Source organism: Ochotona curzoniae, unplaced genomic scaffold, assembly GCF_017591425.1.
Source record: "Ochotona curzoniae isolate NIBS_2020 unplaced genomic scaffold, NIBS_Ocur_1.0 contig_430, whole genome shotgun sequence".
Lineage (NCBI taxonomy): Eukaryota > Metazoa > Chordata > Mammalia > Lagomorpha > Ochotonidae > Ochotona > Ochotona curzoniae.
The window spans coordinates 19340702-19364508 of record NW_024466219.1 but is presented as its reverse complement, the minus strand read 5'-3'; the positions used below and the strand labels follow the sequence as shown (position 1 = coordinate 19364508).

Genomic DNA, 23807 nt, shown 5'->3' with positions numbered 1-23807 from the left:
TTTTCTTCCCGACGTTGATTTTGTTTTGTGGCTTTTCATTTAAGGGGATGTATAGTAACTGTGTAATGGAGACTATCATATCCAGATGTGAGGATACAATGCAGTATGCTTCTCTACTTCCAAACTAAAGATGGACTCCCAATGAAACTGTTTACTATATCTTGACAATAGGATGTTGGATTCTCTTAGCCATTGTCCATGCCCTCAATGATGGACATATGACTGTGTATGAAGAACTATACTATAGTAACAATATAGGGGAACTCAGTGAGTGGGGGAGTTAATTGGGGAGGAGATAAGGGAAATTCCAAGGTCTATGGAACTGTATCATAAAATGATAATAATAAGAAGAAAAGAGGTTAAAAAAAGATGAGAATTCTGCCTCTGTCATCTATTTGCTTTTCAAATAAGTAAGTAAAAGATTAGCAAAAAAGGAAAATGAAACACACTCAAATGTATTCTTTTGGTGGGTCATATAGATGTAAATGGGAGAATTTAGTAACAATCATTTTTCCAGTATTTTCTTTGGTGTTTCACAGTCTGTCATGAACACTGATGCTAGTATATTTCTTAGCTACTTTCTTCAATGTTTAACAGGATGTTGCCCTATATTCAGAAATTATAATTTCCTATAAGATTTTTGTCATACGCTACACTTGAAAGATAAAAAGAATACCTATCACTTAAAAATGTGTATAAAGCAAAGCACTTAAGTTTCAAACTCATTTTCCTTACAGAATTGAAATGTGTGTTAAACCCTTAGCTGTTTTTCATGCTTCTTTATAGTACCTACCAAATAACAAAAATACTAGTACTGTGGTGGTGACATGGTGTGCAGGTTGAGCCCCCACCTGTGGTGCTACGTCACCTATGGGTGCTGGTTCAAGTTCAGCTGCTCCATTTCTTAGCTCCACGCTAATGCATCTAGCAAAGCAGTGAAAGACGGCTCGAGTCCTTGGACCCCTGCACCCATGTAAGAGAGTGAAAGAAGCTCCATGCTCCTAACTTCAGATAGGCCCAGCTCTCCATTGTGGATTTGGGGAGTGAACCAACAACGGAAGATTTCTCTCTCTTTCTCCCTCTCTCCCCTCCTCCTTCCCTATGTGTAAACTTGCCTTTCAAATAAAAATAAATAGATATTTTAAAAAGAAAAACCACTACTACTCAACTTAGGCAATGGAATTCCAAGTCACTACTGAAACGATTATAAATTGTTTTATTTTTTTTTACAGGGTAATTAAGTGTTTTCATTCTAATAAGCAGTATGTATAGTGAATTGTAAATACGAGAAACAAATTTTTAGCTTGATAATTCTGAGAATTTATCCTAGTTACTGTGTCTATTTTAATATGATAGTGGCAAAAATAGAATAATAGGAGAATAAATACAGCATACCCATATGATGAAATTTTAAATAGCCATTGGAAAGGGATGTTACAAGCATAACCAATGACTGCAAAAGAAGGTCTGGCTACAACCTCGGAACAGTAACATCTGCTTTAGACGTGTATGCGCACAATGCAGGCACATCAACAAGATCACAGAAAGTGGAACAGATGAATCTCTTCTTATGCAAACACTGAGTATGCATATGAAGAATCCAGAAAGTTCATGAAATAATGCATATTATGAAAAAAACTGTGGATGGCTTTCCATCTTTTTTTTTCACCAAACTAATTTTACCTGTTTTATTTGTGTATCTATTTGATAGGCAGAAGGTCAGAGAAAGAAAGTAACAGAGGCAGACACCATCCACTGGTTTATTCACCAAATGGTCAGAATGACCAGGGTTGATCCAGGCAGAAGCCAGAAGTCCCGAATTCCATCCAACTCTCCCACACAGGTGAGAGGTGCTCAGGCATTGGGGCCAGTCTTGGTTGCTCTATCAGGTACATTAGCAGAGAGTTGGACAAGAAGCAAAGCAATCTGGACTCAAACCAGCACTCTGACATGGAGTACTAACATCACCATTGGCGACTTAGCTAGTTGCACCAAAAATGCTGACTCTCTCTAATTCCAGTTTCCATGAACTGGAATATCTGAAATATCCTTCCATATATGTGATGTGTGTTTATGTGTTTACATAGAAACAATTTAGGAAAATGGGTGTTTCCACAACTTGTGTTAAAGACATATTAATCTGGATTTTTTATCATAAACATGTGGTACTTTTATACTCAAAATATTGATTACCTGATTAAAATATAGCTCTTGATTAAAAAAGAGCAAGCTCTTCTGGCTGTTTTTCCCCCTAGACCCGTGGACTGGAATCAAATTAGTAGCACTGTTGCATACTAGGATGAATCTGATGACACTGCCCCTGCCAAACCTGGTCCCCCTAGTCCAGCTGCCCACTGACCCACCACAAGAATCCTGCTCACCAGACTATCCTGGACACACGGCATCGCCACGAGCTTCCGGATGCTGTTCTCCACGGTAATCCCCAGCCAGTTGAGTGCTGCCCAGCACCAGAGGTAGTCATAGCCGCCATGCCAGTAGCTCACAAGTGCAAACGTCATTGCAGTGGAAAACAGAGTCCCCAGCACGCCACGCTGGGATCCGCCCAGGGGAACATACACGTACCTGGAGAAAAAAGAGGCTATGAGAGCCATGCCCCAAACTGCCCTGCTCCACACCCACTTCAGGATTGATTCTCCTACCTCATGTTATTGGTCACAGCATACAAAAACCCTCCCTGCCTCCTCGAGGCCACAGGCCACCCTTAGTGTCTCCATCACATGCAAGCTAGCAAAAATCCAGGACCCTGGGGGAAATAGACACTCCAGCCTAAGTGCTCTTATTACTACTATGAAATAACATTTAGAAAAGGCAGGATGAATTCAACTTCCAAGAAATATGTGCCCCATCACTGCATGCCAGTGAAACTTGCAGCTACTTCAGGCCTCTGGGTTTCAATGCAGGTGTGCGATTTATGGCTCAACTCATCATGTCTATGGCAAACCCATGGTTGAGTTTGAACTACTGAAGGAAAAAGTTGTGCATGGGAGAAGGGCACCAAGACCAGTTGCCCAGCTTTCAGGTGGCTGCCCAGAGCCTTGGAGAATTCACAGAAAAGTATGGGTGCTCCCTGAGCAGTTCAATTGGCACTCAAGATGCACTGCCCTCACCCTACTGTGCTCTCCATTTGGCTGGGGTACATAAGGCTGGACTAGAACCTTCAAGCAGTGTTTCCTATTTGAGTGGCATGGCACTCACACTTCGTACTCTTCAGACCTGAAGAGCTGGGAGCATATCCAGTGGGGATTTCAGTCATTGCTGCCCGACACTTCTCTGTTCCTCCCTCCTCAGACAGGAAAAGCAAAGATCATTTCCTGTGTTGCAAGCACAAGAGATCCTTTACCTATGTCTCTGATTCTTGGGGGCACTTGATGGTTTACATTTGCTGTCTCAGCAGCCCAGCCAGCTCAGAACCGGGCTGGGCCGACCTTACATTCATTTTTCTCCAAGGAAATTGGAGCTTAAATTTTCTTTGAATAGAATTACTTATAGGTAGACAAAACAAAACTCCATAAACTGAAGAATCAGTAAGGAAATATTTAAAAAGCTGTAGGTTGTAATTATTTTGAAATGTCATCCTTGATAGTCTGTTTCCTTGACTGAAGTTTACCAGGCTCCTGGTCGACCTGGTGTCTGTACTTTTTGAGCTTGCTTCACCTAGCTGAATAACAGGGATCCTGGTAACTCACACAGGCATAAAGTTTCCCCATCACATCAACATCTGATCACCTTCCTCCCTATCTGGCTAAATTCCTAACCGACTGCCCTTGGAATCTGATCACCCTGGCCTGCCTTCACCAAGGATGCTGGTGGTCTGTTAACAGAAGCCCCTATTCCCTGAAGTTTCTTCTTACTGATTCTCTGACCGCCACCCTGTTCATTGGCTGCATCGTCTCTGTCCATGCTGTATTTGGAAATGAGCTCAACGTTAGCTTTTTTTGTTTTTTTTGTTTTTGTTTTTGTTTTTTTTACCCCATTGCTATAGTTTCTGAATAAAATCTGCTTTTATCACTTTACTGGTAAGCTCTGGCCTTTAGCATCCTTTACTCTCAAATGCTCTCCATTTTAAAAGATAAATTATCTGGGCACCTTAGACAAACCCCTATTACAGGTGAGCAAACGAAGGCCAACATGGTGGCTTGGTTTAAACATTCACACCTGGGAAGGAAAGGGCCCAGGGTTAGCCTGTGCACCTGCAGCACCAGCATCACTGCCTCCCATCAGTTCGGATGCCCTCTCTCATTCACCCAAGTCAGAAGCAAACTAGAAAGCAGCTGAGAATGTAACCTTTTCAGAAATAAGTAAAACAAAGAGTAATTTCTCTTGTAAAAAAGCAAGATTGTCTTTCTTGTCGATCAAAGTAGCAAGGATGAATCAAACACCACAGACGAGGGTCCCTCCACCTACTATCAAGCATTTATTTAGGCCTTCAGGGTATCCCTGGCATTGTGGACAACATGTAAAAACAAGAGGATGCTCCCACCCTAAGGACTAGTAAACTGATGGTGAACAGCGGTGAACAAGTCTCATCTTTATACTACATTATTGTATACCACAGATCATGTTTTGAAGTGTGAGCAAGGGGATGCATGAAGACAAATGAGGCACAAGAGGCATACTGACCAGTGTTCTCACCCAAGCAAGGTACAGTGGGTGAGCTTCGCTAGGTAAAAGGGAGAATGACCAGTCCTACACCAAGGACACTCAACAGGTGCTGGAGATCAACCAGAAAAGCCTGACCTCCTGGGCACAAGACCTTATTCAGTGTTCTGCTGCCCCCTAGAGGTTGCTTGGTCACTGGTGTAGAATAATCCTCAGCAGAGGTTTCGCTCCCCCCCTCGCCCCCCAATTCTCACCCCCAAAGAGGGGGCACTCTCCTCTACTGCCTCCTACCCACTAGAGGGTAAGCACTGCCCTTCAATTCACACAATCATTGCAATGACCTTTCCTTTTTTTTTTTTTTAAAGAAACCAACTGGGGCAAACAAGACTGCAGTTTTACAAAACGAGTTACCTAACACTATCCTCACTCAACCTGTTCCATGTTGAGGCTTTTTACTGTGTTTCACTCCACAACAGTGAGCTTTGCAGTGCATGTGAGAAAACCCAGGAAAAAATAAAAACCTCTCATTCTCCAAGCCAATGGACATATTGGCCTGATACTGGATCCAATTCCAAGGACATGTGCCCAAGCCTGCGATGAGGAGGCATCCAGTCCCCTAATTACATGCACAGCTATTTTAGGCACCTCCAAGCAGTATGGCTGTTTCTTTGAAATGACAGCTGGCAAAAAAATCCCTGAGAATTCCTTTTATTCCAGAAACCCATACATGACAAGGTGTCCAAGGTCATGAGATTATTGGTTTCACATCAGAAGGTATCATTTCCAGACTGGAAGATACAAACCCTTTCTTCACTCCAAATTTCTAAAAGATAGGATAATAAGGAGAGTGAACTGGAAATATTTTTTCCCTTTTATAGATTCTACCAGTTTGGTATTCATTCTGTTATTAACAAAAATGATCTAGAAACTTAAGGGAAACAACAGTTGAGCCCACACATAGAAACTACACAGGCAAGCAGGTTCCCAGAGAAAGGCGTCAGCCCCCTTGCTGAGCAAACAGAAATGGTTGAGGGTGCCAAGCCCTCCCCTGCCTGGACAGTTTGTGTGCCATTTGGGAAGGATAGAATTCACCTTCAGCCATGTTCTCAATTCTGAGGCATCTTATGGAATCAGTGCGACACAGCAGGTGGGACCCATGTGCAACATGCATGGTCCCGATGCTCTCTCTCCTTGCCTGAATGCCTCTGCACTAGGTGTTCAGTGGAAACCATTTCTAAGCACTCCCACAACTCTGTAAGGGCATAACGATGGGTATCATCTCACATAGAAGAGGGAAAGCCTAAACCAGGCCTGGGAGCATGTCCTGGTGACATGTGATATTTATGTAACTAGCTTTTCAAGTCAGCCTCCACAGAAATATCCTCCAGTACTGTATGAACGACAAAACAGTCCTTTTTAGGCAAAGAGTCTTGCTCGGAACAATGTGCACCATGTGTGAATGAGTTTGAGTCAGTGAGCTCTGTTAGTTGCCATTCAAGGCCAGAAGGTCAGAGGTGTCAGTTCTACATTTTGGGACAGAGTGAAGAACTTCTCTCTGCAAGGAAGGAACCCACTGGCTTAAGAGCTGGCACCTTGCAGAAGTCCCGCTGCCAGAGCTGGAGCACAGCAGCCAGCCTTTGAAGTGTCAGTGAGAATCCCAACTGCTCTAGCACCCATCCAGCTACCTGTGGATGCTCCTGCGAGGCAGTAAAAAGATGGCCCAAAAGTTTGGTCCTGGCCCAGGGAAGACACAGGTGGGGTTTCCAGTTCCTAGTTTTAGCCTGACCCAAACATGGCTATTGTGGCCTTCTGGCAAGTGAACCCACAGATAGAAGACCTATCTACCTCTACCTCTCTCTCTCTCTCTCTCTCTCTCTCTCTCTCTCTCTCTCTCTCTCTCTTCCCACCCCTCTGTTGCTTTACCTTTCAAATAAACACACTATTATTTAGAAAGAAACAGAAAAAGCTAACTTATTAACAACCAACTTGGTTAGTTGCATGGGTGCTGCCTGAGTAGGCGTATGCAGAAGAAAATGGTATATGCCTACTGTGAAAACAACTCAAGAATGCACCTACAGTGGAGACACGGTGGTGGGAATCTACAGGGTAAACACATTCATCTTAGAGAGCACCATGCTGCTTCACCCAAAGCCCCACACAGTAGCTCTGTCTGCTTTGCTGTGTTATCTGCACGCCTTGTGCCACAGGCAAAGGCCAGACCCATTAGGGATGAAGCACTTAAGCCACTGTTGCAGCGACTGCCCACAGTGGGCTTGCAGATTCCCATCCTTCACATCCCTTGCAGCATGGCATAGCCAGGGCAGCAGCAGCTGACAACCCACCCCAGTTCTGCCTTGTCTTTCCCCTCAGCTCTTGTGACAAATCCTAAACTCACAAGCAGGGGGACGGTCACACCTCCATGCTGTTGGCCACATATCTACACTCTAAGTATGGATGGGGGGTTGCTGTCTAGATGTTACAGAGTGAGCTACAGAGCTACTTAAACACACATTTTCAAGGAAGATACATGCAGAAAAGAACATAATTTACTTTTAATATGTTCTGCTCAATACAGACCATAATGGAATTTTAATAAGTAAAAATCAGCAGTTGGTTAATGGGCAGCCATATATTTTATCACTTGCAGAAAGGTCTACTTTCAATGTAGAGAGGATATTTTGAGCTGGACTAATTCTCCAGCTCTTTCTACTAAAAGATGCTGGTTTTAAATTTCAAACACAGCTCTGAAAATTACATATTAAAAATTCTATGTCCTACTTGGCAACAGGAAAGTGTGGAATTTATAAAATACAAATTAAACTTAAGCTATATTTAGTCTTCATTTAAACTTCTGGGTTCATGTAATTAGATGCCAATTTAAAAAATAATAATCATCTTTCTTTTCATCCCACAAAGCTTGCAGCTCAGGTTGAAGTACTATGCCAGTGAACTGAAGCTTGCAGCTTTCATGCTAGAAAAGGATTCAGTTCCAACTTCAAAGTCCCATTTCCCAACTCTAGCTCCCTGAAAGCTCATCTTGCAGCCTGCCTCTCTTTCCCTCCCTCTCTTACTGTGGGCGCATCTGAAAGGTTCCACTGACCCAGCCCAGACATGCTTACGACCGGGACCCAGCTCAAGCAGCGACAGTGAAATGCAGGAGAGAGGCAATTCTTGGAAACTGCAAGATCTGGCCCTGGTCCTGCTCCATCACAGACTGACCTCTGGAATCCAGGGCACTTCTGTTACGTCTGCCCCAGGTAAATGTAACACTACTGGGAGCACTGAGACCTTCCTGGGACACCAGATGGGGACAAAGCTTGTTGTGTTGGGCATCTAGAGGTCCCACTTTTCAACTGTGGCCAGAACATTGACTATGACATCAACCTTCTTCAATTGGATGTGTACAACACAGTATTGTTAACTAGAGGTCAGCACTGAATTGCAGATTTCAGAAACCCATTCATCTTATGTACTGGAAATTTCACAGCCTTTGGTAATTAACACCCATTTCCTCCCCAACCTAGCCCCTGACACTCACTCTTCCTTGCTGTGCTTCCATGAGCTAGACTGCTTTACATCCCTCGTGCACGGAGCACTATGTAATGCAGTGTGTGTCCTTCTGCGGTGGGAGCTTATTTTACTCAGCATAATATTGTCCAGATTCATCCATGCTGTTACTTATTGCAAAATTTCTTTTTAAAGGCTGAGTTATATAATTAGGTTACATATTATACACTTTCTTTATCCATCCACATTCAGGTTGTTTTCATTATGTGAATCATGCTGAAATGAACATGGAAGTGCAGATATCCCTTCAAGACCCAGATCTCAATTGTTTGAGACACATCCTCTTCTGTATTATAGACTGCCTTTTTTTTTTTTTTTTTTTTTTTTTGCTTTTTGAAGAACTGTACTGTTTGCATACAATACGCAGGGTTCCAGTTTCTGCACATCTTCCCCAGGACCTATTACCTCTTTTGGGGAGTACATAGCAGCTATCCTCCCACACATGGGAGGTAATATCCTGTGAGGTTTGGGTTTATATTTCCCAGATGATGCATTATACACAGCACCTGTTCATATGCATGTTGGTAACATACCGCCTACCAAGACAGAAACATCAAAGTCTAAACAGATCAATAAGTAAGGAGAGGGAACCTGAAATCAAACAGAAAAGCTGAGGAGCAGGCAGTGGCAAACTCTACTAAATATTTAAGGACGAAGCAACACCAACCCTTTTCAATTTCCCCAAAAATTGAACACTTCCAAACTCATTCTGTGAGGCCAACATTATCCTGACATCAAAACTAAAAAATGGGCCTGGCATAATAGTGTAGTGGTTAAGCTCCCCACCTTGCATGCACTGGGATCCCATATGGTCACCGGTTCTAATCCCGGCGGCCCTGCTTCCCATCCAGCTCTCTGCCTGTGGCCTGGGAAGGCAGTCAAGGATGGCTTAAAGCCTTGGGACCCTTTACCCATGTGGGAGACCCGGAAGAGCTCCTGGTTCCTGGCTTCGGATTGGCTTAGCTCCAGCCATTGTGGTCATTTGGGGAGTGAACCATCGGATCAAGATCTTCCTCTCTGTCTCTCCTCCTCTCTGTATATCAGCCTTTCCAATAAAAATAAATAAATCTTAAAAAGAAAAACTAAACAAATGCATCACAAAACTATAGGTCAATACCCCTGATGAGCATTAATGCAAAGATATTTAATAAAATAGCAGCCAGCTGAATTCAGCAGTCTATTAACAGGACAGCACAATATGACCAAATGAGCTTTAACACTGGAACACAAGGATGGTCCGACACACACAAATAAATGCTTATGCCATAACAAAACTGTATCATCTCAATTAAATGCAGAAAAAAAAATTTGACAAAATTCAACAACCTTCATGATAAACCAAAGTTTCAACAGGGGTTGGAGTTGTGGTGCAGAGCATTAAGCTACCACCTGCAATGCTGGCATTTCATAAGAGCACCGGTTCTAGTCCTGACTGCTCTGCTTCCAATCAAGCTCCCTTCTATCGCGTTTGGGAAAGTAGCAGAAAATGGTCCAAGTGGTTGGGCCCCTGTGACACAAGGGACAGATGGAGTTCCAGTCTCCTGGCTTCCAGCTGGCCCAGCCCTAGCTATTGCTATCACTTGGGGAGAGAAGCAGTGAATGGAAAGTTTCTCACTCTGCCTCTCTGTATCTCTACCTTTCAAACATATAAAACAATTTTTTAAAAGATCTCTCAACAAGCTAAGTATGGAAGAAATATGCCACATTGTAGTAAAGGTTATAGGGAATAAACCCATAACTAACACAATTTAAAAGGAAAATAAGTGAAATCTTTTGCCTTAGGATCATTTACAAGGTAAAGATTCCACTGTCACTACTTCTGTCAGCCTCGTAGAAGTCTTCACTAGAGAAGCAAGGCTATAGAAAGAAAGAAAGACCTCTATGTGGGAAAGGAAGAAAGTTATCTGTTTGCAGATGGAGTGATCTTTCATGTAGAAAACTCTAAAGACTCACAGACATTAGGGTAAGTTTAGTAAAATTGAAAGATACAAAATCAATAGACAAAAAACAAAGTTCATTTATAATCACATCATAAATAACAGTACTTAGGAACAAATTAAGAAGGAGAAAGATTTATGCAATGAAGCCTAAAATATACCGACGAAAGAAGACACCAACAAACGGAAGGATAGCTTAATTCCATGGATAACATTGTATATAAATCTCAGACTGTACTTAAAAACAATGGGGCAGCAGCAGCATACTCGAGTTCAAGAAAAATCATGTTACATGTTCTTAGCACACACACAAAAGACAAAAAGAATAAAAGGAAGATTCTGGAGGTGATAGATATGTGTATTACTTTGATTACAGTAATGGTTTCATGTTTGCACAAAAATGTCCAAACTTATCAAATCGTACACATTAATGTGTGTAGTGTTTTGCATACCAATAAAACTATTTTTAAAGGCCATCATCATAACAATTAGTAAGCCTGTATCTTCCATAAGCATTACAAGGCAACAAGAGCTCTAACCTGCTCACCCAAGAATATTCTCTACTTAAAACCGTTTACTTTAAATATGCCAACATTAGATCCAGGTCACTTGGTGTTAAAGGAGTCAAAGCTATGGAATCATAACACATATAGACCTGTTGGTCTTATTACCTAGATACAGCCAGCTGTTCTCCACACAGCAGTTCTCCACACAGGCTACAAAACGGTCTGTAGAAATATGTGGGTGGGTCAGGGTAAGGGTGAGCCTATCAAAATTTGGCCCAACATACCAACATTTTGTCACCACACATGGCACCTTTCCATCATGCTTCCCTTACCTACTGAGCACAAAAGTCACTTGAAAAAGCCATTTCCTTGCAGTGAATAGCTGTTGCGTGCGCAAGGCCTAAAGAGAATCCTTGGCTAGGTAAACTCATATTATCTATTTCAACCAACCTTAACACTGGTTAAGAAGCTCAGAGTCTCAGTGACAAGTGAGTGACTGTGGTGTTACAACCCACACTCTACAAAGACAAAGCAAACTGAGTAACAGCAAACAACTTGCCTAACAATTCCACCCTTCAACACCAACTGCCAGTCACAAATGGGGGTAGAGGAAGGCCTGAGTGAGGGTGGACACTTGCAAGGGGAATGCATGGCCTCCCTACTTGGAGTCCAACCCTCCCCTGCCTGAAGCACATGGCAGCAGCAGCAATCCCCAGGGCTCCCAGGCCCACGTCTATTTTGAGTTATAAATAAGCACCATATAAAGTGAAGTCTTTGGAGGTTTGTGCATAGGAGACAGAGGGAGTTAATACCCGTTAGCTCTGTGCAGCTGAGCCTAATCGCTAATAAAAAGGACCTCGAAGCCTCAGTTTAATAACCACCAAGATTTCCTGGCTGCCTGCCTGTCTTCCCACCTTCCTCCCAAGTGGATGCGAACAGCATTTATAAGCTTCCCTAGGCCAGATAAAGAGGGGTGGGGGGGGGGAGGGACAGGTGTTGTATGAGAAACCAGAAATCAAGGGGCAAACTTGGACATGTGTGTGAAAGAAGCCTCAGTCTCCATACACTTCCCAACCTTTTCTTCATCAGCTGACCCCAAACCCAGGGATCAGAAATTACAGTTGTCTCGGGTATAAAGCTCATCCTAGGAGCAACCATCCTATTGGTTTCTCATGGACCTTCCTCTTTAATCTTTTCCTTTCACTCACTTCCTAGCCATCCCTGCTGTTCCTAACATTCAAACTCACTCACTATGGCTGTTAGGAAACTGCTGCTATAAAATGAGCTTGTTATGACTTAAAAGTTACTGTGCTGGTACAATGCCTTGGGGATATTCTGAAGACAAGTATGATCCAGGCAGGCCCAACTGAAGAATGAAGCATCTTCTTTCTCTTTCTTCATTTATACAACACTGAGTCTGACACAGCCCTTAAGAGGGGTCCCCGGGAGGCAGGGCCCACGGCTCAGACAGGTGTGGATGCTGGGTTCCCATGGCAACACAGGGCCTCTCCTAGACCGTCCAGTCGGTTGGTTAGGCAGAAATAATAATAATAATGAAATGAAATGCTGTGGAGGTGTGCAACTGGAAGAAAAAGAATACACAAAGCTTTTCAAAAGTTCTTTGTCCTTAGGAAGCACCCACTCTGATGAAGGCAGTCAAATCCTTACTTCTCAGGGGGTCCTATAAATAATGGATTTCCACTACATTCTTTCCTAAATTAGCACTCCTGAGCCTGACTTTTCCAGGTCCCTCACCATCTGGCCCCCTCCTTCACCATCAACTCCATCTCACAAGTCTCCAAAGTAATTCTCCACTGCTCCCCATAACTCCACTCTTGTGTAAGTCTAGGCCCTGCCAGTATTACCACCATTCTCCAGCCACAGAAGGCCCACTGCCATCTTTTCAACCAGTTGGTCTTTCAAAACATGTTCCACAGTCAGTCTCCCTCCTCAATTCTTGGATCCCTGTAGGACTTACGTATTCTTCTCAGCCTAAGCATGTCCTCAGACTTGCTGATGTTCTTCAGGACTTCTGAGCTGCTTGCTCATGTCTGAGAACAACCAGGATCCCTTACCTCACAAACAAGATAGGGCACAGAAAACCGTAACATTTCCCTTCTCATTTCCCCCCACTCTCATTTGACTCCAAACACAGGGGATGCTCCATAAATCCTGACCAACTTCCTTCTTTGCCTGATCTTTTCTGCATCCTCCTTCATGCCTGGATTCATGCTCATTTTGTCTTTTCCTTGACTGTCACTTCCTGTAAACAAAAGATGATCCTCCAGCTAGAAACAGTGGCTTCCTAAGTAAATGTCATTGTTCACATCTGCTACTGCTAAGTGTTCCTGGGGAGCGCACTGGGGTTCAGAGGGTGACATTTACAAAGTCCGACTAAATCACAGACTCCAAAAGGAGATGCCCTGAGCTCTGGGGGACAGCCGTCAGGGGTCGACAGGTGAGGCACCTGCCAACGCCAACCTACCCATGGAAGCAGCCAGAACTAGCTAAAGAAAAGAGAGAGAAGCCAAAAGCAAAATTCACAATGTTTAAAGTCAAAGCACTCAAGTTGGAATACTTGCCATTTGTGACCTTAACTATCAAAGATTCTTATCAAACAGTGGAGAAGCTGAACAGGGTTAGATCTAGCCAAGTGGCTGATATTCATGAGGCCACCAGAGTATGGCTCTGGCCCTCAGGTTAACAATCTCTTTCCACCAGAGAAGTCACTTTCCACTCCAGGGCATGAGTGAGCCATGAAACAAGTGGGTTTAGGGCAGCTTATGACTGTGAGCACACAGAGGCATACCATCGGAAAGTGTCTTGCAGCACAACGTTGCATGGAAGTGGGTATGGGTTAGTCAGGTCACAGATTCCCACGGCAGCTACTTTCCTGCAGTTTGATTTACAACTGGGAACAACTGAAGAGATAGATGAGAATTAGGAAACAAATTCTCCATCAAGACCTTTCAAAGGCCTTGCACAGTTAGGACACAAGCACTAGTGCACTTGCAAAGTTCTGATACAACCCCCAGGGTCCTGTGTTACTACTAGTTTCTCTTGAAGCAGAGAGGATCTGTCTTCCCTAACCAAGAGATAGAACTCCTAGAGTGTTTGCCTCTGATTCCAAAATGCTGCTCCTTCCCAACCCTTGACTGCCAGGAAGTTCACACTGCCTTTTAGCCAAGATTGAAATGCCCAGGAAGTATGCCATGCACAGGGAAGGGAAACTGTGCAGACTTTTTATTCCAAATGCCAAACCCTTTCCTGATAGCACACTCCCACCCCCTAATTCCTTGCTTTGACAGTTCAGACACTCATATTTTGGGCTTTTTAGAGGGCACAACAGTAATGACAATGTGACAATGCCTGGCTTGCGGTGGGGAGGGAGGAGAGTGGAAGAAAATGCCAGCAGGCATCACATGGGCAACACTCTCAAAACACTGCCATTCAAAACTCATCAAGAGGAAGAAAAATAAAAATCCAGAAGCTGAAATGATTTTTCCAAACATAATCACAGTGAAATGGTTGCGGGTGGTAATGATGAGCCCACTCCCTCCCTGGAAGCAGCCCAGCACTCTGACAAACCAGCACTGGCAGCGCTGTCTCAGTGGCCTCACATTTATCATAATTACGATCCACAGCCCCATCAGAGAAGATACCTTTGAAAGCCAGTCACTGGAAGAGAAAACTGATACGGCTTTGGTTTGGCCATGAATGACGATAATTCTGCAGCAGTGTCCAACGTAAGCATGGCAATGCAACATTTACGGAAACAAAGCCACAGCCATCACCCCATGCTCGGGAAATGGCAGCCGGGTAAGCAGTTTTCCCTTAAAGCAGTGATAGCTGTCCGGATGCTGGTGCTTATTTAAAAACTCCCATGGTAATTGAATGAACTCTTGAGTGCACATTAGAGATTAATATTTTAGGAGCTGGCATTTTACAGAAGCAGGCAGCCTAAGGATGACATTAAACATGTGTCACACAAGGCAAAATCTTCTGCAAATGAAAAATGCCATCCCTCTTGCTGGAAAGTCACGAGAACTTCAACGATGTCAGCCTTGGAAGTGGGTATCCACATGGTAATCCATGCTGGGAAACAGCTCAAGCATCATTTCCCAAGGGCTGGGGGAACAAATGGAGTGCTGATGGAATCTCATTTGCTCCCTCTCCTCCAGGCTCCCTGTCATCAGGAGTTAGGATGGAGGACACTGTATGGCGTGGACAGTACTGAGCTGGACTTTTATCCCAAAGCAATGCAGACAGAGAACAGGAGACCATTAATCAGTTCCCAGTCACAGGTGGCTGACAGCTGCAGATAGAAGCTGCAGACAGATCTTGGGTCTGGGGAAGCAGAGCAGCACCTGGGTCCACCCCAAAGCAGGGCTCTTCCAAGCTCTTCCCTCTCATACCTGTCTTTCAAGACTATGGTAGGTAAAGTTGTAGACTGAGGTATCACCCAGGCAAAAAAAAAACAAACGGAGGAGAAACAACACAGACATTCCACTCTCTACCTGCCTATAGAACTTTGTTCACCCAGGCTACAATTATTAACCAGACTCCAGGCCCAGGTCTGCATTTCCAACACCACTGGCTCTCCTGACAAGAAAGGAAAGGGGGCACAAGAGATGCAACGCATCAGGCTTAGAGGCCCGAGGACCAAGTGGAGGGCAGGAGACAGCTATCTGAGTTTGCAGTCTTTGCTTCTGGTGACACAGATCAGGCAGACGAGCTTGAGAACTCAAGAAACAGGCCTGATCTCAGATCCATGGTCAAGGCTAGGAGATAGAAGTCCTCCTTCAAGAGCATCCACTAGTCGCCCAGAAAGGAAGACCCAGGGGAGTGGGCTGCTGGGGACACTGAGATGCAGCCAAAGGCTTCAAACATCTATTCCTGCATGGCACCTGCAGCCCAGAATCATCCAGATGAAGATATGGTAAAATGGGCCAGAATAAAGGGTAACCAGGTCACAGTTCAGAGCTCATTGGTAGAGTCAACATTCCCAACTCATCTGGTTAGCAACACTGATCCTCTCTGAGCTTCAACTTCCTAATCCTTCGAGTAGAGATAATAAAATCCACAGCATAGAGAGGTTATAAGGATTAACTAAGGAATCAAACATACCTGGCATATGTAAAGGAAGTGCTAAATCAATGTCAGATCTTGGCTGGAACAGAGAAAGCACAGAGAGGAAGCAAGGAGTAAGCAAAGGATTCTGCTCCTCTTGCCAAAGCATCAGCATCCTTACATGTACAGCAGCTGCACAATACTTTACCCATCCCCACCTCTTGACCCTTAAGGAATTTAATTTTAACATGAACTTGTGCTAAATACTTTTCTTTATAATCATTACACTTCTTAATGAGCTGTGTAAGTAGAAGCCTCCAATGTCAACAATTGAGATTAGGAAAATAAGCATTATTCCTAAGTACCTTCCCTAACTAGGGTTTGGGTGATTTGTCCTGCTAATAGATGTGGCACTAAAGGGTGCTCTCAAAGGGTAGGCAGCCAGCTGTCTATCTCCTACATGTTCAACAGCTATCTAAAATCAAACGGGAGTGTCAAATGGTATTGGTGAGCTCTAGTACAGTTAAGGCTTCATCAGTGCGATACCAGCACAATACAACTCGATGTAACACCAGCGTTATAACACAAGTTCACTTTGTATCCAGTTCGTCTCTGACAGACTTGTCTGTTATGAATTCTACACCTCTGAGCATTCACTATGCCCATGCATTAAGGATTTATTAACTGGTCCTTAGGCAGCAGGAAAGATGTTGGACACAACGAGAAACATCAAAGTGCTAGAGACTCAACCCTCACCTTTACAGAGTTTATCATCTGGTTGAAAAACAGAACAAACACTGAGGATGCTCCACAAAATAATAATAATAATAATAATAATAATAATAATAATAATAATAATAATAGAGAAGGAACCACAGCATTGATCTCCCCAACCCCAAGTACTGCTGCAGGATGGTGCTGTCGAAGCCACACTTCCCTAGAGGACAGCAGCCCTAGAGCTCAGACAGTCCCATGCACATGCACAAAAGGCAGCTTCACAAATCCAACAATATAATTCGGAGTCCAGTGTTAAGTCAATACTATGCTGCACTACAGGGGAGGAACAGTTCAGTATGGTTGGGGGTGCCACCCACAAGCCCTGATGAACCAAGGTGTTTGCCCCCTGGGACGGGGAGCCCATTCTCCTACACAGTTGCACCCACCCAGTGCAGCCAGCACAGTTGGCACACATGTCATGGCCGAGACAGAGCAAGGCTCTCATCCTTTGTCACTCCTACAACCTACCTCCTATGCAACCATTGGGTCGGGGACCTACTGTGATCCACATCTGAATTTTCACCTTTGGCAAATGCCATTGAGGTGGGAGACTGAAAGCATACTCCCATGGTTCTCCCCAATACTGGCACTCATCTTTGGGGGACAAGATGACTGAGCCATCACTGCCCACACCTGCATAGCTGCCAGTGGCACTCACTCAAGCAGAAAATGTACCTGCCTTGGTCCACAACATCAATGCAACTGTTTTTATAGCTAGAAGCCCTCCCAACAGTGGGGCTCCCCCCATGAGTACTGGGGGGATGCACCCCACACTCCATGCCCCTGACATTACCAACCAATCAAGGGTGCACTCTCAGAGCTCCACAACTAAGCCTATTCTCAGACTTAGATTATGCACATGCCAGTGGTTGCTCTGACCCAGTTGGCTTAGCCCCTCACCTGTCTCAGCCTTTGCCTTCAATGCCGTGCCTAGTATCTCTGGCTCATGCAGACCAGTCTGTGTAAGAGCCTAGTTTGGCATGACCTGTGCTCCATCCTGATTTCTGTTCTTGCTTGTGAGTTGAGGTTTGCTTGGCCCTGCCCGGTCTGCCCCCTTCCAGTTGCAGCTTGGCCCATCCCACAGCCTGTTTTAGGATGTACATTTGGGTGCTGTTGCCTTGACCTGCCCAGACTGTTGTCGGTTCCTTTACCTGTAAGTCATGACAGGTTCCATGGTCACACCTAGCTCAGCCTTTCACCACCCCAACTCACGAGCTAACCAGCAGGACTTGTATTTCCACAGGGTTGGGCTCACACTTCCCCCACAGAATCTACCCCCAGACCTGGTTCTCTCACATGCTGGTTAGTGTCTTGACCCTGCCAAGTGTGACCTGTCTACTGTTCCACTACCCAGTTAGATATTGGTACCTAGCCCTGTCACACAGGCCCCCATCCATAGCTTTCGTGTGGACTGGTATGTGGCAGTAAGTGATGCTCTATGCTAACAGCCCATCTCAGGATTCCCATCTGAGCTGGTCAATCAGTCTGGCCCAAATAGATCTTATGGACTCTCCCCAAACCACCAGGTCTCAGTCCCCACATTTGCCAGAAAGTTCCATGACCCGTTGCTGGGAATCACCCAGAATTCATCCCTCACCTACACTCACACTGCCCTTATTCATGCGTGCCCTGAGGCAGCAATTTACATATTCTAAAAACCCCAGAGCTTACTGCCATGCGGCCAGCAGGCAGAACCTGGGGCCCAGTAGGAGCACTGGCCGCCCAAAGCCTGTGACTCGGTCCTAGTGACTTTGGCCTGAGTCCCCAGTTTTGGGTTCGGCCTGCCTGGGGCACCCCTCTGCCATAGCCACCACACTGAAGAGAGCCGATTTTGCCCCAACCCCATGGCGCGAACCCTGTCCAAACTCTTCTTGCCACAAGATGTTAGCCGCAAAGTGGAGCCAGGGCCTTAATCCAGTTCTCAAGTTTCACTCATGGAGTACTTACCCTGAGGGAAGAGATCTCTTGGGCCTGGAGAAAGCCTAGGACTCAGTCACTGCCTTTCAGTGGTGACTTTGGCCTGAGTCCCCAGCATTGGGTCTGGCCTGGCTGGGGCACTCCTCACAGCCGCCATACTGCAGGGAGCTGCTTTTGCACCAACCCTAAGGCCTGAACCCCGCCCAAACTCCTCTATGATTTTTTGAAGTTCTCAAGCACAATCCAATATTAGGAGAACAGTACACAATATGAATGAGAAATTCAGCAGGTATCATGAAAAAGAACCAAGCAGAAATCTGTGTGGTGGGTGCCAGGTCCATGAGCCCTGGCAGTGGGGGTGTCCAGTAGTGCCCAGGATGTCTGGTTTGGATCCTTGGGCACGCCTGTGCAGTGGGTGTCAGTTTCATGAGCCCCAGGGTTGGGGGATCTGGCAGAACCCAGGTAGCCTGGCTAGGGTCCTGGAGCCTGCCTGCATGGTAGGTACCAGGTCCATGAGTTCTGGAGGCAGGAGTCTGCCAGGTCTCAGATTACCTGGCCTGAGCCCTTGTGCCCACTTGCAAAAACTTGTCCTCCTCAGCGGAAAAGAGAGCAGTGGATGGCAGGCCTGGATACCAATGGAGGTTATGGCAGTCCACTGAAGCCTGCAGAGGGCATCTAGTACCATAGCAGAGGAAGGAGAACAGAGCAAATTGGCAACTACTTCAACCAAACAATAACAACAAAAATTTGGGTGAATGGAGACTCTAAATTCGACTGTGTCAGCCAACAGACATTGGAAGGGTTTCCTCATCCTTGGAATGGTGAGATTAACATATTTCAGAACTACTGAAATCACTTGAGCAGGACCCTTGGAGCATGCGCCACATCGGGACCCTGGGTTGATATTGGGAAGCTATTCCTCATCCCTGGGTACTGGGACAATTGGGATGATGGGTAGGGCTTCTCCCCTTATCTCCAACCTTCCCCAAGATACAAGAAGAAATAGAAAATTTAGAAACAATGATTACACCCATTTTTCCCTAACCCTCTATCCTTCCCACCTGATCAACAATGTAAACATTATCAAAAATAAACATAAACCTTTTTAAAAAGAAAAAGAACCAAATAGAAATTTTGAAACTGAAGAACTAAAAATAATCAACAAAAGAAACCTAAGAAATTATACTAATACATGGAAACTAAACAATATGTTATTGAACAAATAATGTTCAAGCACAGTTTATGTATGAAGGACTTGAAAAGGCTTATGATGGGGTTGGGAGGGGGAAAAGGCACTTGATCTAGTGACTAATATACCCACGCTCCTTCCCTATAGAACATCGGGGTTTGATTATGGCTCTGGGTATTGCAGACTGTTGAGAGGCAGTGGTGTAATTCACATAGCTGGGTCCCTAGATTGCATTGCAGCTCGAGACTTCAGCCCCTGCCATCACAGGTTTCTGGAGAATCAACTAGTAGTTGGCAGATGTCAGTTTGTCTTAAATAAATTTTTTTAAAATAGGAAAAAAACAGTCCATGAGAAATGGAACTAAAAAGTTTCTTTTGGCATAAAATTGTTTTAATCCATGCATACAAGGGGTCTTTTTAAAAATCCATGGAAAATATCATCATGCAAAAACTAGGATGGATCTCAAAATTCTTTACACCAAAGTACACTTATCTTTTCACTGCATTTTCCCACACACGTTTGAATCATGTTTGCATTCATGCACCTAACAAATCACTGAGGTCCAACCAGCCTTGAGAACCAGTGGAAAGCAAGAAAGACTGGGCTCAACCTACAGACCATTTTCTTAGTTTGCTTCATGGTTTTAAGAAAGCCTGGGGGTCTCGGCAGCGTGGCCTGGTGGCTAAAGTCCTCACCTTGAACGCACCAGGATCCCATATGGTCACCAGTTCTAATCCCGGCAGTTCCACTTCCCATCCAGCTCCCTGCTTCTGGCCTGGGAAGGCAGTCAAGGATGGCCCAGTGCTTTGGGACCCTGCACCCGTGTGGGAGACCCAGAAGAGGCTCTTGGCTCCTGGCTCCGGATCGGCACCAGCCATTGCGCTCACTTGGGGAGTGAATCATTGGACGGAAGTTCTTCCTCTCTATCTCTCCTCTTCACTGTATATCTGACTTTGTAATAAAAATAAATAAATCTTAAAAAAAGAAAAAGGAAACCTGGGAAGACACGACTTAAGGGAGACGCCCTCCTGAGGTCAGTGAGATGGCACAATCTGCAGGGATTGGCAGGATTGTGACCACACGCTGTGAAGACCACAGTTCTGATTCTTCACCAAAATACCTTTCCAAATGAAAACTGATGTTAAAAAAAAAATCATCATCTGGAGGGAGACAGTGTGATAAAGAACAACAGTAGCTGCTCTCACAAAATCAGGGACTCCACCCATCAATATTAATAAGCCAATTGATTGGTAGGAGAAATTCCAATCAATTGCAATCAGACTCAGCCAGTTCCCTCCTCCTCCTCCTCCTAGGGCTTAGAAACCCCACCCAGCAGCCCTTATATGATCAGAGTCCACACACACATATACGAATGCTCAGAACTGACTGCTCAGCTGCTGAGTTGGCCGAATGGGCCCAATTTCTGCCCCCAAGTGCCTGTCAGCTAATAGCTTGTTGGTTAGTCCCTAAAGGTTCCATCCACATGATGGATGGCCGCACACGGCTGAAGCCTGTTATCCAACGGTTCCAAGGAACGGAGCTGAGAGACAGGCTGGACTGAAAGGGCACAAAATCTCTTCTGAAAGCCTCTTCTTGAGACAGTGACTTAATGAGGGCCTTGCCCTCCATTACCCTAACTGCCCCCCAGCTCTTCTGTGCCATCCCAGCTCTCCAGGCACTTCCAGAGACACTGGCTACTCCATTCACAGGAGTGGGGTCCAGGCCCAAGCCTGTTTCTCTCACAACTCCAGCCCTATTTGTAAAACAACAAGACTTCATCCTGGTCCTTTGCCAGCCTGGGGACAAGGAGAACAGATTCTACAAGTTGCTGCTTCCTCTTCCTGCCCAGCCAGGTAGCACTCTGGTGTCATGTGGGGGTCTGGGAAAAGCAACACTCCAACGTGAGGTTGATGGGGCAGAGCTTGTCCACTCAGGTGACTGTGTTAAGGAGGCAGTCCCTTTTCCATAAGTTGTCCTTACTTCTTCACACTGGCTGGTTGTTCATAGCTCTTAATGGCAAATGTTCCTAAATGCCAGTCTTCTGTGGAAAGCTTTTGCTGGTTTCCTAAAGAGGGCTGCATCCCCAACCTTCAGGATATGTAACATACCCACCTCAAGCTCACCACACTCCCCCTCTCTTCTGGATTCCCTCAGTTTTTTGCACTGGGGACCTCCTTATCTGGTGAGCAGCCTTTCTGGCAGGAGAGACACACGAGCAGAAGAAAGTCATCAGGGAGATGGCTGCAGCCCGGCCACCATTCAGAGACCCCCTCCACCGGGGTGACCCTTGTGTACTCTAACCTTGGCCAAAGACCTGAGGGAAACTTCTCACTCACAAATCCCCTTCCAGATTCTCTCTCCCCGTCTCTCCTGACCCTGTCTCCACAGCAACACTGGACATTTTGACAACTTGGTGACAATGTTCAGAGGCAATACAAAAGCTAGTTCTAACTTCACTAGTAGAGAAGAGTTTAGGCATCCCCAAAGGTTATTCATTATGCCTTTATGTCTTAGCCCTTTGTATTGTCCTCACTCCACCGAGGAAAGAATTCTTTCTGACCACCAATGGATGGCGAATGGTAAACACCTGCCTTCCACTATTATCATCCCTGAACACTCGTTCCAATTTAAAGGCCAGGAGGGACTGGCAGAGTGCTGGTCACTCAGGATGCTCCAGGAGCCCTGGAAGCACCTCTCTCACTTAATCCTATATTCTGGGGGTTATTACCTCTTGTCTTGATTTTCCAGAATAAGAAGAAAAAAAAAACTGTTGACATGTTCCAAGTTATCCATCCTTAGCTCAGTTCTCAAAGGCCATACAGGACACACCTTGAAGAAGACTGGATGACTATACACACACACACACACACAGACACTTCGACGGGGTTGGGAGCAGCACAGTGTCTGGTCTCCAGATGGCTTCTCACTCCTAAGACCTTACGATGAACGCCCCCTCATGTGTCCCTCCACTCCCAGGTCTGTACCCACATATTCTCCCAGCACTTCCACAGATTCTCTCTCTCTCTCTCTCTCTCTCTTTCTCTCTCTCTCTCTCTCTCTCTCTCTCACACACACACACACACACACACACACACACACACATCCACAGGCAGGAGGTCCTGATTACTGGGTAGAGATTAGTGTCTTCATCTTCAAGCTCAAATCAACCTTGGAGTATAAGTTCCATGTAGAGTTCTGGCCAATGCTCATTGCTGAGTCAGAAAAAAAGCAAAAAAGTGACACTATTGCCCTCCTGGAATTAGAGGAGGGGAATATGGGGCTAAACGTCTACTTGTGGTGCCATCATCCCATATTGGTACTTGTGCTAGTTCCAGCTGTTCCACTTCTGATCCTGCTAATAACCTGGGAAAGCAGCAGAGGATGGCTCAAGTCCTTGGGCCCCTGCACGCACACAGAAGACCCAGAAGAAGCTTCAAATTTATGGCTTCTGACTGGTTCTGTTCCAGCCACTGCAGCCATTTGTGGAGCGAACCAGTAGATGGAAGATCTCTTTCAAAGAAAAAAAATCATAAAAAATACTGACTGAACCACAGAGGGCACTGAGGCTGCAGTGAACAAAACTGCAATGATACAATTGTAATGTGTGTGAGGGGAAGTCTCAGACTAAAAATATTGTTATAGGATTTATTGGCTGATTTACTTTAAAAGAACAGAGAGAAAGAGAGGGAGGGAGGGAGGGAGGGAGAAAGAGAGAGAAAAAAAAAGAATGAATTTTCCATCCTTCAGTTCACTCCCAAATAGAGCAGCAATCAGAGTTGGGCCAGACCATAGCCAGAAACCTCGAACTCCATCTGGGTCTTCCAGATGGGCAGCAGGGGCCCAGGTACTTTGGTCATCATCTACTGTCTTTTCAGGTACATTTAACAGAGAGCTGTATTGCATGCAGAGCAGCTGGGACTTGAATCAATGCTCTAATATGGGATATTGGCATTGCAGCCGGCGGTTTAGTTCACTATGCACAGCACTGGCCCTTCATGAACCTAACTGGTTCATTGCCCACCACCATCATCAACATAATTATGATCTCTTTCTGAAACTCATCTTGGAAAAAATCACTAGCATCTGCCACCCGCCTCCCTGGCCCTCCACACACAGTGTTTCTAACCCCATCAGCCCTCAGCCCTGCTTGTTCACTGCAGGCTTGGCGTACCATGATATATGACAACATAAACGGAGCCTGCTCCACTTGAAATTTTCAATAAA

The 23807-nt window shown here is 45.1% G+C and overlaps 1 protein-coding gene across 1 annotated transcript in view; it reads right to left on the bottom strand.

The window, feature by feature from the left end:
- Positions 1 to 23807, bottom strand: part of HHAT (hedgehog acyltransferase) — a 257631-nt gene that overhangs the window by 59320 nt on the left and 174504 nt on the right. Inside the window, exon 10 of the mRNA XM_040985615.1 lies at positions 2382 to 2583. Within this exon, the coding sequence (XP_040841549.1) occupies positions 2382 to 2583 (202 nt within the window). The remainder of the gene's footprint in view (positions 1 to 2381; positions 2584 to 23807) is intronic.